Raw genomic sequence first — 18,457 nt, forward strand, 5'->3', positions numbered from 1 at the left:
ATGTCCAACCATGAACAAAAAAGGGTGACTTAAAAAGGCCAACCTCTCAGAAAAATCAGCAAACTTGGCCAAAATATCGGTAGCAATTAATATTCAGCACTTCAAAGTCAACGAGACCTTACAAAAACCACCCTACATAGTAATTCAATTGTTATTATCGATATAATTCAATGGTTAATATTGTTAATATGATTGTATGATATTACAAATATATAAATATTTGAAATATTTAAATATAGGGACCAAAATTGTAAATTACTCTAAATATAAGAACCAAATCTATAAATTACTCTAAATACAAGGAACACATATGTAACTTACTATACATATAGGGACACAATTTGTAACTTACTCTAAATACAAAAAATGTTTAAATACATAAAGTATACAACTATACATAACTTACTCTAAATACATGAACAAAATCTATAAAATAATCTAACTATAAAGACCAAATTTGTAAATTACTCTAAATACATAGACCAAATCTATAAATTACTATAAATACAAGGACAAAATCTATAACTTACTCTAAATACAAAAAAATTCAAATACATAATCTAGATGCGTGGACAAAATCTGTAAATTACTCTAAATACAGGGAACAATAACTTACTCTAAATACAATGACCAAATCTGTAACTTACATTAAATACAAAAAATGTTCAAATACATAAAATATAAATAATTTACTCTAAGTACAGGGACTAAATATGTATATTACTCTAAATATATGGACCAAATATGTGACTTACTCTAAATACATGGAAAAAAAAATCTGTAAATCACTCTAAATACATGGGAAAAAAATCTGTAAATCACTATAAATACAAGGATCGAATATGTAAGTTACTCTAAATACCAATAATGTTCAAATATATAAAATATACATAACATGTACAATACATGGACCAAGTCTGTAAATTACGCTAATTACAAACACCATTACTGTAAGCCATTGGATATCAAAAAGATATCGAAAGTTAAGAACAATCCACCACTCGTAGAATGTTCTTGAACTTTTGGTATCTTCTTGTACAAGAAAACAGTCATAAGGTTTAACTTGCAATAAGTATCTTTATGTTCACACGGGTTCTGAAGTTTAATATACAATAGATACAAGAAGTTCTAATCTCTATATAGTAGACGTTAACGCATGGTAACTACCAATTAATTTTTTTTTTAAAGTGAACGGGCAAACTTTTACCATTGTGAGGAAGAGATCAAAATCTGAAAACTTGTGGAGTAATTTCACGATTGTAGGAAGCTCTCATGATTATTGAGTGTTATTTCAGTTGTACAGGTATGACCCCGACACCTTGTTATTATATAGAAAACTTTAACCTTCATCTACCTCAATTAATTGCATTATCTAATATTTGGTAGGTGGGGGTTAATCGTGGATACGAATATCAATAATCGACAGGGGCAAATTAGCTGGAACATCCACAAATTGCAGACATTTAAAACTTGCACCCTTGATTTCATCGGGAAAATAACCACTCCTTTTTTTAAGTGTAAGATCGAGCGGAGAGAGCGGAATCAAAGAAGAAAGCATTCCTTTGTTCTATTACCTTCGCTATCACGTCTCTTTTCTACTCACTCGTAGGGGTCAGGACCCCACAAAGGGGGAGAACTATCAAATCCAATGACTTTGATTTGTTCGTACCATTTTGTCTTTCATACTGTGCCAAATCCCAAAATTAGTTCTATACATATGCCCAGCAATGAGCCCCGAGCTTGTGGTCCTCCTTTGAGTTCGGGTTTAATTAGAGGTAGAGACTTTCATTGAATATGGGATTGAGACTACCTTCAACGCTTCAGGCAGGTGGCCTAGCTAACACAGCAAGGACTTACACCATATACTCAGTGCCCGGGAAGAGGGGGGAGGCTCTTGCGGAAGCCCTGCCCACCCTTCTCTATTATATTTTGATGTGTTACTTGCAGAATCAATAAAGAATTTCTTTTTTTCCCCTCCACAAGTTGATGATGCGTCAATTGCAAGAGTAGTGATTTTGTTAAAATACTGAGAGAGGAATGACTAATAGATGAATTAGTCCAACAACATGGGTATTCAGTTAGTTTCCCTTCAAAAAATCATAACCAGACAATCGGTGGTAATAGGTTCGGGCCAGTCTAGGACTTCATGCCTACTTGCCTATGATGTTATCATGTCGAGCTTTTAACGAGCTCATTTATCTGAAGCTTGAGATTAATAATTGTGGAGCTCGAGTTGATCTTGAACACATACTAAAACTCATTTAACCTAACAAGTCGAGCTCCATAATACCAATGTTCGGCTCAAATCGTTCAAAAACTCGATTAAGTTTTCCTAGTTGAGTCGAGCTGAATCGAGTCATTTGAGCACACTTTTTTAAGCCATGTATTTTCATGCGTTCATAAATCATAAAATTAAAGTATAAAAATTATAGACGTCAAGCCAACAAGCGAGCTAATCAATCTCGAGTTCAAGTCCATAAACGAGTATCAAGCTCTGACTTGGTGATATTTTTTCAAGTCGAACTCGAATAACCCACATCTCGGCTCGACACAACGAAAATCAGCAAAGCATCCAAGTTCAAGGTTGCATATAACATGGTTTCACATCCAGAATGCTACCATCATTTCAAACAAAATTCATATGCAAATGTGGTTGCTATAGAAAAGTAAAAACAGAACCAAATAAACTGAGGTTTTGCCATAATAAAAAAAAAAAAAAAGCTCCATCCGTCAAAAATTTATCGACAATCCAATGAAACATCACAAAAAAAGGATTAAACGACAAGAAACCCGCACTGCCTCAGCCTGGAAACAATGAAAGAAGATAACACAAGATGCTGCAAAAACTCACTCCAATTTTGTTGTGGTTAGCTTCAGAAATTGGGATTCACCAAAGAAGGATAAAAACACGAAATGTACAATATTCCTTTGATAGCATTTGATCAGATTCCGACAAACCAACTTTGAGATGGTAAAGGAAGACAAAGGAGCGCTTTAATACTACGAGTCTTCAAAATGCATGAACTCGTGACAATTAGCCCCAACTTGATTCAGAGCTGATAAAAGTTTTGGCACGATCTTGGCTAACATTAGCTTGAAACCAACAGAATTTGCATTTGCAATGCTTGTTTCGCATATGGAGGCATCTTCTGCAAGAGACCCAATCAGGTAGCCTTTCATGTAAGCATCACAGGCCTTGAGGATGTAATAACCACGCTCTTTAAAATGTTCCTTCACCAGATCTTCAAAGTCCTACACAAATTAATATAACTTGTTTAATAAATGCAAGTTAGAGTGAAGCAGATGAAGGTGATTGACAGTTGCTCCATTTTTTGTCAATGGGACTCACGGCTTAATCGGTCATCTATACACGACTGTTTGATAGTGGCTCAAGGATATGAAAAGTGGCTTCGCTTGTAGGGGGAAGCTTTATGCACAAAGACAAGTTCTTTTTCAAACCTGCCCCTCCCAATTAAAGAACATGCTCATTCCATCTATACACCCCCCCCAAACAAAAACCTTCCCAATCTCTACTGACAAATTAATCCACACAAACAGCTTTATCCATAATGAAAAACCAACCAAACAGCCCCGGACACACACCCTGTTTGTAGACTGGGTTCGTTTGGTTTGGATTGCAAATACCAAATGCAATCAGGTTTTCATTAGATATAAACAGATATTGAAACATATTATGCTGGCACAAGCACAATGACACATTAGGGTGCACACACACATAAAGGGTAAGAGAAAGGGAAAGAAGGATTAGTTTCTAAATTCTTATTCTAGTAACCAGCCAGCTAAGGTCGTTCAAGATTTATGACAAGAATGCAAAATCAATCATCCAAATCTGTGTGTGTGTGTGTGTGTGTGCATGCATTCAGCAAGAAGGTAAAGCAGTAGACTAGAAGGCCAAAGGAAAATTGGAATAAGTGGTTAGAGCTGTCAATGGATATGGAAAACTACTTTAGAGAGCTTGATCTTGCTCAATCAAATTGAGAACATAAAGCTTGTTATGATTCAAAAGAAAGGTAGTAGGGATCATTAATTCTTGTTCCAAGGATAAAGGCATGGTGAAAGGTTTCACATTGAGATGTTGAATAGGGCAATACGCAGTTACTAGGAGATTCACAATATGTTATTAATTACTTGTTGGCGATAACATTGTATCTTGAAAGAGCAACAAACAAGTTGTAGTTTCTCACTCTAGCATCTTGTTCGTGTTCATGGGTAACACCATGGACAAAATGTTAACTGCGAGTTGGAAGAGCTTCTAAATGGTCGATTTGTATTTCGGTAATCAAGTGGCCATAGAAATCATGAAGAACAAGGTGTTCCACATATGCACTAAACACATGAAGATGGACGTCATTTGGTGCTCAACTAGGTTGGAAGTATATTGTTATGCACTGACCCAAGCCCAGGCCCATTAGTAATATTCTAGGAATAGTTCGGGTAGTTTATCCCAGAATCTGTTATGGCTGTGAATAAATAGGGAGTTAGTGAGAATGCGGGATCATCCAGAAAATTGTCTATGGTTTTGTTAGGGAGAGACTAGCCTCTCGAATGCTAGATGTTCCTGGTTTACCTTTCAATTAATCATACAGCCTACTTATTTGCCATTGTGATCTGCTCGCTCATAGATTGAGAGTTTGGTTCATAACAAATTGGTATCAGAGCATTTTCGAGTCCATGGCACCTGGAACGATTTTGCAAAGGGTTGAATCCATGGAGAAGGGGCTCATTCGAGTCCGACTCGCCATTTCCAATCTTCAACAGCATTTCTGTGACCAGATAGCAATCAATACACGGATCATCTATCAGAAATTAGAGGAGATGAAGACAGAAAATGATCACGGATCATCTATCAGAAATTGGAGGAAAGAGAGAATGGGGAGAAGGAGAAAGGATCATGGGATTGTATGTTCAGCAACGAGGGTAGTGAATCAACAGAAAATCAATTTGTTGACAATCGGAAAATAAGAGATTCAAACTCGCGTCCAGATCTAGATCTGGATTCACCGCAGGACCACTTAACCACTTCGTTCATCTACAATCCTGAGTACCACCGAAAAACCAAAAACTCCTCCGTACGGTGGCCCTCTACTCTCGAGTTTGACACAGGTTGTTTGGACGGGCTCCTCGATCCACGGTTCCTCAATCACAAACGAGGAGAAAAATAGCCTAAGCCTGGTTGCGTCACAGATGGGGATTAATCAGTTGAGTTTTGATGTGAAAATTGTTCGGTCGATGATGGAGCAATGGAAATCAAGAACCCTAAGTTTCAGAACTTCACCATCCATACTCTCCAATAAAATCGATGATGATATAAATCAAAACCTAGCCATACATGAATTTAAAGTCAGACCAAATCCAAGTTCAAAATCAGACCCAAATTCAGTTCCTAACCAGACCCAAGCCACCAGATCAATCATCTCAACCATTTCATACCCCTCTATTTCCATCTTCAATTCCTTAATAGAATCTGAACCATATTGAATTGTTCACGACTTGCTTTTCACCACCTTGTTTCTCGAATTATCACTTTGTGTTGCCTTCGTTTAATACAAGATTGAAATTTCCATCTGCTATCTTTGAAGGATGTAATGTCAGTAGCAAAGGAGAAGTTGCTGCTGCTGCTGCTGCTGCATATGAATGGCACCTAGAAGTGTATAAGGGTTTGGATATTTGTATTAATTGTGTCGGTATCTCAACTCTTGTAATGATCATTGACCCTATCTATTTTGCCGCCAAAGGGGGAGTGATTATATTTATGAGATCACTGGCGCTTTTACAAACGCAAAGGCATCTGCATCAATATGCTTTGCTTAGAGTTTGCTCAAACTGACCTGGCAGAAAAAGTGGGTTCTAAATTTATCAAACGCATGGGAGGTTATGATTTCATAGATACCGTGATTCAAGTTGTGTTGGAGCTTAGGGGCCGTTTACTAAACGCTTACCCGGTAAGTACTTAACAGGTAATTTTCCTCACCGGATGAACATGGCAAGGGCCAAAAATCTTACCTGGTAAGAACGAGAATAAGGATGGAGAGTCTTACCTGGTAAGTGAGAGTGACGACTCTTACCCGGGTAAGCTTTTACTAGGAAAATTGTTGCATGGAATACGTTTTGATGTACTACAACCTTACCCAGTAAAATAAATTATAGCGTTGACTCCTAACGGTAAGCACTTACCGAGTAAGCATTTAGGAAAACAGCCGCTTAGTTTTTGTTTATGGATTACTAACCACGGAGGCGAGGAAAACTGGCCAACTCCAACTGAAGAAACAAAATACGTGTTGGTCCCTTCTAGGTTCAAAAAGAGATTTTCATCAATCGTTTATTTGCTGTCCAGATGCCTCAGAGCTCGGACACAATAATTGTTCACACCCTGAATCACAGTTTTGGTAGAGCTACAAGTATAGTGCATGTTACCTTTGAGATTACTGATCAAATCAAATCATGATCTCTTGAAAATAATATATGCTGGTGTTAATGCAAGCTATGCAAAATTTAGTTCTGGTAGTTATTTAAGTGGTAGCAAGCAAGAGATCAGTTCTCGACTTCCATTTGCTTTCGGAATTGCAGGTGTAGGATTAATTGCTGCAGTGGGTGATAGGATTGAAAATATAAAAATTGGCTCTTCAGAAACTATCATGACTTTTGGAGCTTATGCTGAATTTACCTTGGCACATTCTTCCCGTGGCAAGATTAGACCTTGAAGCAGAGTAGGGAAAGATAGCTCTTGTCACAGCTGGTGCAGAGGGGACTAGGCATGGCGGTTCAGCTTGCCAAATTTGCTGTCAACATTTGGATGTTCACTCTCGTTTTAAAAAGAAAGGGCGACAAGGAGCTGAGTTGGATCGGGTTGATTTTAGTGGCAACTGTTTGGATAGATGTTACCGAGCAGCAATAATTTCTTTATTTTTTCTATCCACCTTGAGGACAAGGTGGTTCTTTGGGGGTGGGGTAATGTAATGCAATGACCCAAGGTCAGGCCCATTAGTAGGAGCAATATTCTAGAAGGGGTATTTCGGGTATTTTGATTCCAGAATCTGTAAATAGGGAGTTAATGATAGTGAGGGATCATCCAGAAAATTGTCTATGGTTTTGTTAGGGAGAGATTAACCTCTCGAATGCTAGATGTTCCTGGTTTACCTTTCAATTAATCATACAGCCTACTTATTTGCTATTGTGATCTGTTCGTTCATAGATTGAGAGTTTGGTTCATAACATATAGCTACAACACCTCCATCATACGCCCGTCAGGATTAAAAAAAAATCTTCAGATTTTTAGTGTAGCAAGTTAGATGTGTATGTGTATTTTAGGGTTTATGCATGTATTACTGTTTCTGTATGATTTTTTTAAGCTCACATATTCAAGGTTTTTGACTCATTTAGTAGAAAGTCTAAAACTATCATGCTTAAACGATCTAAAGCACTAACATCATATAATAAATACTTCGTGTCAACTAGTTTGCTTCCAACATTATTTTATATCATACAAGGTAACTTAAATACTCAAGTCTAAGAAGTTGGAGTTCCTAACAAGACTTGGTGTTTGGATCTCATTTCCTTTCCCTACAGGCAAGGTTTTAAAAATGGAATCGAGCCGTTTTCCCGAGGCGAGGCAAGGTGAGGCGTAAGCCTTGAGGCGATCAAAGGTGTAAGCCCCAAATATATAATAGAATATCTATACTATATTATAAAGCATTTGACAAAAACTCTTAAAAACCATTTTTTATGCATGAAGTACTGTGTATTAATGCATATTACATAAAATTCAAGATTACAATTAAATTGTGTACAAGTACAACTTATTAAAGCTCCATGTTCGAATTCGTGTAACTAACTACGGATAAACATAATCAAATAGAGAATAAACATCTCATTTTAAAATATAAAAAATCTAAAATATAATTAGGATACTTATCGAGTTCTAACAGAATCATTATCTTTATAAAAAAGTTATTGTTAAGCCAAAAATAAATTACTTCACTATTTGACCTAAATTAAATTATAATAAAAAAATGAATTAAATAAATTATATAAAAAACAATAATTTGTAAATAGTTAATTTAATATTAATACCGATACATTTTTAAAAAAATTTATGATGTCTTCAAATTTATTTTTATTCAAAAATAGAAACATTATCTTTCTCAAAACTACATAAACCGTATTATATCAACAGAGACAAAAAATAAAACGAAACATTAAAATAAATATGTTTCTCGCTACATTGCGCGAGTACCTTCTAGTTTATACAAAATATATGTATATATACTACAAAATATATACTCGAAGGCAATATGTTCAACTCACGAAACAATGCATTTAGTGTTTACTAACAAAAATTATATATAATTATACATACACATATATAAATAAATAAATATATATATATACATATTTGTATACAACCATATATACACATATAACATCTACTTACAAGTCCAAATGTAGTAGGTACAAGATATATACAAACAAACTCTCTCTCTCACACACACATATATACGAACTATACTAACAAAGAATATATATATATATATATTCATATATTGAAATACAAAAAGTAATTTCAGTTAAATATGTTGTACAATATCTAATTGAAAGCCTTAACCAAAAAAATCATTGCAGCACTAAGTGGAAGAACATAGCACTAATGTGACATCCCGTTCCCGGGGGTATCGTCCTTTGTCCTTAGTACAAGTGAATGAAAGAAAACTTCATATCTTAAACTTTATTCCATTATAATAGAGTTAATACAACAGCGGAAGATGCTGAAAATTTAAAATTTATAATATTCTAACATCTTAGAATAGCAATACTTCAACTTGTTCCTACTCCTTGATTCCTGAGATGCATACATGAATACATAAGCTTTAAGCTTAGTGCGTAGTTATGTTTTCATGATAAAACATTCTTTCCAACTAATTAAAATAATTCTTATAAACTTTCATGTATAAAAACATTTCTTTGAGATCTCATAGTTACATGTTAAGTAAACCAACTTCTCACAGGTTCTTTAACCTCGGGTCCACATAAGGGCGACCCAATAAGGTCCGTTTGCAAGACGTACCTTCTTTCCATATCCCGTACGATGGATATTTAAATGGTTGTACTTAACATGTATAAAAACTTTCATGCCTTGTGTACATACATGTATTATACCATGCAAACACTTTCATGCCTTGATGTAAAACACATACTTGTATCAAAACATGTCATCATGCATCTTTTCTATAACATTTTCACGTAAAGCAAACATGCCAAAATATCTTGTAATGCATAAAATACTTATATGTAGCATGTGTGTACCTCATAAATCTCAAAAGTACTCACCTTATTTTGGACTTCCTAACTCACTTCTTAGTCTTTATTATGCTTTAAGGTAGTATTACAGTCTTGGGATGGAAAAGAATGAGCCCTTTAAGCTTCTATTTATAGGGTGTAAGGTATGCTTTAAGGTACTTGTTCACATAGCTTTTCAACTTGTAAGTTTCTAAGGATATGCCACATATGTACTTGTTCATTCTAGCCTTGCCTAGTAATGCTTTTAGGGGTGCCACAAACTCCTGTTCTCTTACAACTCATTCTCTAGGCTTGCTTTGTCATAAAGAGTAGGCTTGCTTTGTCATAAGAATTTTTGTGGCTCATGTTGTTTGTCTTTAAGTAGCTTAGGAAGCTACTTATGTGCTTATTGGTACGTAGCTTTGTAAGCTACTTGTATGCTTGCTTAATTATTTATTAATATATATAAATATATATATATATATATATATTTTGAATAATGTTATTTACCTTGTTTTAGTTCTTATACTAAGGGCCTTTAGAAACAGCTTAACTTTATAAGAAATTATGATAAAGATATGTATATATCTATATATGTGGATGAAAATTGGGGTTGTTACAATTCTCCCTCCCTTTTAGCGATTTCGTCCTCGAAATTTTTACTCGAAAAGGTGTGGGTACTTATTTCGGATTTCCGACTCTACTTCCCATGTTGATTCTATCCCATGGTGATAGTCCCAATGGACTGAGACTAAGGACACCTCTTTATTTCGAAGCTTCTTAACTATACGTTCTGCGACGGCTATGGGATTTTCTTCAAAATTGAGTTTGCCATTAACAGTAATTTCTTCAACCGGAATCACGACATCCCTTTCGGCAAGGCATTTCTTTAAATTGGACACGTGAAAAGTGTTGTGTATTCCCTTCAATTGTTCTGGTAGTTCAAGTTGATATGCTACTTCTCTTATCTTTTCAATTACCTTATAGGGCCCAACACATCGTGGTCGTAATTTACCCTTTTTGCCAAAACGTAGAACCCCTTTCCAAGGTGATACTTTTAGTAATACCATGTCACCAACCTGGAATTCAATAGGCTTTCTTCTTTTGTCAGCATACCTTTTCTGCCTATCTTGTGCGATTTTGAGTCTTTCCCTTATTTGAGTAACCTTATCCGCAATTTGTTGGATAATTTCGGGTCCAACTAGTTGCTTTTCGCCAACTTCCATCCAACAGATGGTGTTCTACGATTCCTTCCATATAGAACTTCATATGGGGCTGTTTGTTGTTATAAGCAAACTCGATAAAAGGTAGGTGGTTATCCCAATGACCTTTCAGGTCAATGGCACATGTGCATAACATATCTTTTAATGTTTGAATTGTCCTTTCACTTTGACCATCAGTTGTTGCTCCCGTGATACCTCGGGTAGCCTGAATATCTTGTAATGCATAAAATACTTATATGTAGCATGTATGTACCTCATAAATCTCATAAGTACTCACCTTATTTGGGACTTCCTAACTCACTTCTTAGTCTTTATTATGCTTTAAGGTAGTATTACAATCTTGGGATGGAAAAGAATRAGCCCTTTAAGCTTCTATTTATAGGGTGTAAGGTATGCTTTAAGGTACTTGTTCACTTAGCTTTTCAACTTGTAAGTTTCTAAGAATATGCCACATATCTACTTGTTCATTCTAGCCTTGCTTTGTAATGCTTTGAGGGTTGCCACAAACTCCTTTTCTCTTACAACTCATTCTCTAGGCTTGCTTTGTTATAAGAATTTTTGTGGCTCATGTTATTTGTCTTTAAGTAGCTTAGTAAGCTACTTATATGCTTATTGGTAAGTAGCTTTGTAAGCTACTTGTATGCTTGCTTAATTATTTATTAATACATATATATATATATATATATATATATTAATACGTTGTCTTAGTTCTTATATTAAGGGCCTTTAGAAACAACTTAACTTTATAATAAATTATGATAAGAGTATATATCTATATATGTGGCTGAAAATTAGGGCTGTTACAACTAACATAGAAAAAATAATATATATATATATATATATATATATGACTGTGTTTGTGATTCTGTGATAGTGGAACATATGGCACACTTAGGAACAACAATATTTATGTTTGACGGCCTTACAGTTTTCTAGTTTTTATTATTCAAATACACGAAGTCGATCGCCTCAATTCTGCCCACCGCCTCACTGCCTCTACCCACGCCTCTAACACCTAAGATGTACGACCCAATGAAACAGATAGAGGCGCTGCCTCGTATCCTTTTTTTGGACGCCTCGCCTCAAGGCTACGCCTCCCAGGCTTTTAAAAACCATGCCTACAGGTTTACTTCAATTTCTAATTTCAACAGATTCTCTATAACTTGCATAAAATAGAGAACCAAAAGTCAAAATCTCTTAAAAGAATATTATGTTCATCTCCAATAGATTCTCTATTTTAGAGATTTTAACATCCATTATATTATTAAAAGATTTTATATAAATTTATCATCCCAATACACTTTTTAAAAAGAACTTATTTAAAAAAATAATAATTCGATCTCATTGATAGGTATGAATAAAATATTAATTTCTCTCTCCACAGAATTCTCTAAACTTGGAGCTTTCTCTAGTTTTCTCTATTTTAGAGAATTTGTTGGAGCACAATAGAGGGAAAAGCCTCATTTTCTCAATTTTAGAGAATCTATTGGAGATGCTGTTATCACCCTCCTTTTTTCTTTGTGATTATTATCACATGCTACTACATGTATAATTTTGTTAATATAGATGAATATGTGGTGAGGGAAGCAATCATTTGGTCTAATCTTTGCATCTTATAGATGAAGAGAAATTCTCTGGTCTTCGAAAGAGATGCTCGGATCGACATTCGGGAGCTATTTTAAGAATTCAGTCAACCTCCTTTATTTGGATCTCGAATAGGGTTGAGAGCAACAAACCTTCTTGGGTGGATTGGTTGTATGGATCTAATTGGCAGTCTTAATGTCCGTCTAGCTCGTGTTTTGATCCTATGTTTTTGTTTTGTATAGTTTCCTCTTTCTGGTTTCTTTGTTTCTGTAGTGGTTTGATTGCTCTTTCTTAGCATCTGCCCTTGCAAAATGTGGGACTCTCCGGTCTATTGTTTTGGGTTGTTCCTTGTTCGTAATATTATCGCCTTCCAGAAAAAATATGTGGCTGGATTCTAGTCCTCGTCATCTTGGCTATTGACTAAGCATTACAAAACCTTGCTTATAAACTCCATGCTTCCCTTCATTTTAAAACACCACATGAACACAAGGATACATGTTGATATCAATATGGAAGTACTAACTTAGATCTCCATTCTCCTCCAAACATCCCATTGTATGAATTCTAATACAGCTAGCCCATTCACTTCTTGCTTTAAAATATCACTCTGCCAGTATGCCTTTGTCTCCCAAATATCAAGGGAGAATGGAGTTGATTGATCAAATTACTATAATTACTTACAATAATCAATAGTAACTCCAAACAATCTTTTTTCAGAACAACTGATGGACACCCGATCGAAACAATAAAATCAATGGTAATATCGGTTTGTATTGCTCACAATCAAATGATTACAAAAGGTTTTCTGACTTTCGAGAGGCTAGAGACTCTCCACAGGACTCACGTCCAAATTGTCTACACAACAGAATGATTCCCCTCAACTCCCAACACCTTATTTATACCCATAATACCTACCGACTGCTACTCTTGCACTATCCACTTGTTCAATGCACTAGCAGCTTGTACCTTCCTAATATTGCCTTCCAATGCCGACCCCTACTAATATTAATCAGTAGACTAAGGACTATCACAGTACCGAGGGTATAACAATACCCGCTCCCAAAACTCACCTTGTCCTCAACGTGGGACAAAATGGAAAAAAATGATTCAAACTCTTTACATCAATGGCGAAGAGGCGGTGGTAGTAGTGGTGGCGGTGGTTCTTGTTGAGCATCAAACTCCTCAAAAATTAAGGGTATCATTGATGAAGTGTGGGGGATAACTACATTATCGTGATACAAGAAGAAATCTTGTTGAACCGTGAATCCTCGACGTTGTCCACTTTGCAAAAGACCCTTTTCCTTGATTTTGCGTAACAAATCATCCTTGTTTATCTCCTTCAATATTTCCCACCGTTGCTTGCCAGGACCCCCCCCAATACTGCACCTTCCTTACACTCCCTCCGTCTCGCCAAAGCATCAACAACTTCAGTGCAACTGCCGGCTTGTACAAGATATCAAATTCATAACCCCATAGCATGCTAACCCATCCGTGGTCAGTTTTCGCTACAACAATCCTATCCAATAAATGTAATATCTACTTTCTTCCTGCCATAAGTATCACCTTGAGTTCATTCTCATAAACAAACACCATGCTTACCTTCTTAACCAGCCTTCCACTAAAATAAGTGATCGGTCTTACAAGTTGCATCTAGACTTCTCCCATCCGATAAACTCGAGAAACATCAACATAAATGTGGTTGATAATGCACATTTCAACTCTTGAAGCGCTTGCGGTTGATATATATTTCTAAGTAAATCCATAAGAGGGACTACTAAGAACTTGCGATAATACCTCGAAAGACCTATGAATCCATGACATTCAATCACTATTTGTGGTTGTGGCCACCCAATTATTGCTTTTTCTTTCACCGGAAAACTTCAGAAAATTGAACATCTCCTCATTCTCTTCCAGCCTAGTTTTTAACCCATCTTGTTTGATGTTCTCTCTTCTCTTAAGTTGTTACATGCCTCAGCTTCACTAACACCCCATACCCCTCTTGTCTAATATTTTTCCCAATCGCCTTCAACTACGCGATTCTCCTTCCCAAAGATGAGTTCCTTTTCAACAAGACATAGTTTGAGCTTATTTTGATCTTCATAGATTGGGTTTTCCGATAAGTATCTGTTGCATCCAAAGTTTGAATTTGCCAACTCAATTGGAAGAAATTCCTATACTACTTCTATCCCCTGCAAATACACTCGTAACACCTCTAGAAATCCCTTCTTTAACGGTGACATTGTTTCCCATGTAATCACACATTCCTTGATCACCTTAGTTGACAGACTTCATTTTAGACACTAAATCTTTTAAAGTCCACTATAACATTTTCTGCTCATTAATTCCCTCCACTTTCATCATTGTTGGATTTATAAAATCGACCACCGGATTCACATGCACATCCGTTCTCTAATAGGTCTTCCTCAATTCCAATTCTCCGGTGGATGCCACGGGCAATAGCGGACACGGTTCACCCACCGCTTTGATTTTTATCAATGTTGGTATAAATTAATGAATAGAACGTGTGAAGGTTTCAACGGGGAAGAGAGAGAGCGAAGATGGTGGTACCTTGATAATTTCCAATGAGCAACATCCAAGCAATTTCTCCCATACACCTTCCGAGATGCGGATTCTGTCGAACAGATGAATGACCCTTGTTAAGTTTGGCATAGCTAGAATGGGATTGGGCTTGGGCCTAGATGACATCTCGATTTTATTCTTTTTATCTGAACTTTCATGATCGCCAAATTTTTTGTGGCCTTTGTTCTGATCGACGACGAAGAAAACAATAGTAGGAGCACCATAGACCGCGAAAGGCAATGACGGCGACGGTAATGGCGGAGAGGGTGGTGATAGAGGCAGCAGCGGCTCGAAACGGTTGTCAATTAACTCCACCATTCCCCTACCACAATCTCTTTTCATATCTTCTCCCTCCTTCCCTTTCTATATATTTTCTCTTTTCTCCCCGTGCAAGTTCCTCTCCGTATTACACTTCTCTCCTGCTTACACCCTATTAGATTGAATGTACTTAAGTGCAATTAGTATAATGTAGAGGGCACTCCTATGTAATTAGTATCTCTATATAAAGACCGATTGTAATTAGGTTACATATAAAAATCAATACACAAAACCCTTGTGGTTTATTTTGGTATCAGAGCCAAGTTACCAAAACCCTACCTGCCCTCTTGGTCACGCCACTACAATGTTTACCGTCCGCTGCCGCCGCCTCTGTTAATCCGACCGTCCGCTGTCGCCGCCTCTGTTAATCCGACCGTCCGCTGCCTCTACCGCCGCCATCGTTGGAATCATCCGCCGCCGCCGCTGGAATCTCTCGTCCAGTGCCAATGCTGCTGAAGTCTGCCATCTGTTGTCCGCTGCTGGAACCCTAATTTTCAGTCTTCTTTTCTTTTATGGTACATTACTACATCATGGCTCTAATAGCCTCTTTCACAACAGCGGAGAAACAATCTCACAATTCACACAAGTTTGCTTTTACCCTAACTCCTACAAACTATGGCTATTGGAAAACAATGATTCAACTTTTTCTTGTCATAAATAACCTATTCGGACATATAGATGGATCAATACCATGTCCATCCAAACATCTATCATCAACCACAACCACCTCCGATCCAAAGACTACCACCGATCCACAAGATAACCCTAATTACCCGATTTGGATTTCTATTGATGCTCATGTTCGCATGCTGATTATCTCTACTATCTCCGAAGCCTCTTTTCGACATGTCTAGGGTGAAACTTCCCGTGATTTATGGCTTGCCCTAGAATGAGCCTATGCTTCTCACACATCATTCAAGGAATATACACTGAAAACTCAACTTCTCAAGATTCAGATGAAAGGTGATGAAACTCAAGAGGCTTACCTCAATCGTGCATAAGATTATGCAGATATTCTAGTTGCCATTAGCGAACCTGTCAAAGATAAAGATCTCGTTATGCTTGTAGTTTCTGGTCTCCGTGAAGAATACAATGGTCTTAAATCTACCATCACCTCACGTCAATTCCCGACTTCCTTCAATGAACTTCATGCCCTTCTCAGTGACCATGGCTACATGCTTGGAAAAACTCGTGCTTCTACTCCATCTGTTTCTCAGGTTTTTGAAGCTACAACCGGCAATTCTGGTTTGTCACAGCCTTCTGTCCATCATCATCAACTTGTTACTCACATCAGTTCCATTGCATCTAACCTTGGTTATCAGTTGATGCCTGCTTCAACTTCAAGCCCTCAAGCTTTCTATGGTTCTCGTCAGCCCTACAACAACCACCATGGCTTCCGTCACCGTGGAACTTCTCGTGGTAGCAGCTGTGGACGTGGCGATGGTCGCCAATTTAGCTGGGCATCCAATCAGAACACAGTATATACGAAACTTGTAACCGTTGTGGTATTGGGCACCTCCCATCACAGTGTCCTAATCGTGATCCATCCACCATTCGTCCTATGCAAACTGCCAACTTTGCCAACAGCCATGCCTCCCCATCTGCTGAATCAACTTCATGATTCATGGTTTCTGACACGAGCAAACAGTCATGTTACGCCTAATTTAGCAAGCATGGATAACTCTGAAGCTTATCATGGTAGTGACACTCTCCATGTTGATAATGGTAAGGGACTCCCTATACTTCATATTGGCTCCTCAACCATTTACTCACCACACAAACCCTTTTGCCTATCTAATATTCTTCACGTTCCAGAAATCACCAAAAATCTTCTTTCTATCCAGAAATTTTGTTTAGATAACAATGTTTTCTTTGAATTTCACTCAACTTTTTTTTGTCGTGAAGGACAAGTCTACACGCACTACCCTGGCCCAGTGAGAATGGTCTTTACTCTGTTCGTCTACCCCAGCTCAAGTCTATCAATAAAATCGCTTTTGCTGTTGATTGTGCATCCTCTACCATTTGGCATAGGCGGCTCGGTCATCCACATCAGCGTCTTTTTCATTTTATGCTTTCTAGATTTTCTATTCCTGCTACAAAGAAGACATTACCTTTTTGTATGTCCAATCAAATGGGTAAATTATCAAAACATTCATTACCTGTTTCTTCCTTTTGAAGTAATAAAATTTTAGATTTGGTTTATTTTTATGTTTGAGGTCATTCTATCTTTGAAGGTCATCGTTACTTTATGCTATGTGTTGATCATCATTCTCATTATATGTGGATCAATCCATTGGCTCAAAAATCATGTCTACAACACCTTCAAAGGTTTTCTTACCATAGTCGAAAGACACAATTTACAACAAAAGTCAAAAACGTTCTAACTAAATGGGGTGGTGAATTTTGAGATCTATCTCCCTTCTTCTCATCCCTTGGCATTGTTCATCGCCGTTCATGTCCCCACAGCAGTGAGCAAAACGGCTTCGTGGAACGACACAATCGACATGTCATTGAAACTGGTCTCACTTTGCGTGCTCAATCTAGTGTTCCTCAACGTTTCTGGCATTACGCCTACGATACCGTTGTATACCTAATCAATCGCATGCCTTCGCAAACCTCAACAAACAAACCATCGTTAGAACATCTATTCAAACGATCTCCCAATTACTCATTTCTTCGGGTCTTCGGTTGTCAATGGTTTCCTCACCTTCGACTGTACAACCATCACAACATTGACATTTGGTCGACCCCTTGCGTCTTTCTTGCCTATAGCCCTTTCCATCATGGCTATCGTTGCCTTGACCTATCGACCGAGCGTTTATACATTGCTCGTCATGTTCAGTTCAATGAAGACCACTTCCCCTTTGATATTCCTATTGTCCTCACTTCCTCACCTACATCATCATGTCCCTACACCTCCTCGATATCACCTCACGTGGTAACTGACAACACTCCACCTGTCACTCCATCTCCTGCAATACTTGATCCGCCCAGTTCACCACATACTTCCTCACCATCTCTCAGTGTTCTTCTGAACCCACTTCCCCTTTACACCATAATCCACATACTGGTCGTTCATCTCCATTATCATCCACTTCCTCCTCTCCACCACCGCCTCCGCCTCCACTTCCTCCTCCTAAACAACATCCTCCTAACCTCCGGCCCAACCCAACCAACGGGTTCCCTTCAATCCCTCGCTAATCTTACCACCACCTCCATTACACCTATTGAACCGATTAGAATAGGGACTGCCAATTGTGAATTTTATATTAACAAATTACTGAGCCAATTTTCAACAAATCTCCTGAATGGCATCAAGCTATGGCCGAGGAGTACTCCGGTCTTATCAAAAACGGCACGTGGTCTCTAATTCCTCGTGCTCATGATACTAACGTTGTTGATTGTAAGTGGGTTTATAGGATAAAATGGGACAAGACAGGTGCCATCACTCGTTACAA

The 18,457-nt window shown here is 37.4% G+C and overlaps 1 protein-coding gene across 8 annotated transcripts in view; it reads right to left on the bottom strand.

Moving 5' to 3' along the window:
- Positions 1–2,636: 2,636 nt before the first annotated feature.
- LOC112502640 (probable ubiquitin-conjugating enzyme E2 23) overlaps positions 2,637–18,457 on the bottom strand; it is a 38,405-nt gene continuing 22,584 nt past the window's right edge. For 7 of the 8 annotated variants that reach the window (XM_025106600.1, XM_025106604.1, XM_025106603.1 and 4 more), the window contains one exon: positions 2,924–3,252. In XM_025106600.1, the coding sequence (XP_024962368.1) occupies positions 3,001–3,252 (252 nt within the window). In that variant the 3' untranslated portion in view covers positions 2,924–3,000. Of the gene's footprint in view, positions 3,253–18,457 lie in introns of all 8 variants that reach the window. The other variant, XM_025106607.1, reaches the window with a different exon arrangement.

Source organism: Cynara cardunculus, unplaced genomic scaffold, assembly GCF_001531365.2.
Source record: "Cynara cardunculus var. scolymus isolate 2C unplaced genomic scaffold, CcrdV1 Un_Scaffold_1688, whole genome shotgun sequence".
NCBI lineage: Eukaryota > Viridiplantae > Streptophyta > Magnoliopsida > Asterales > Asteraceae > Cynara > Cynara cardunculus.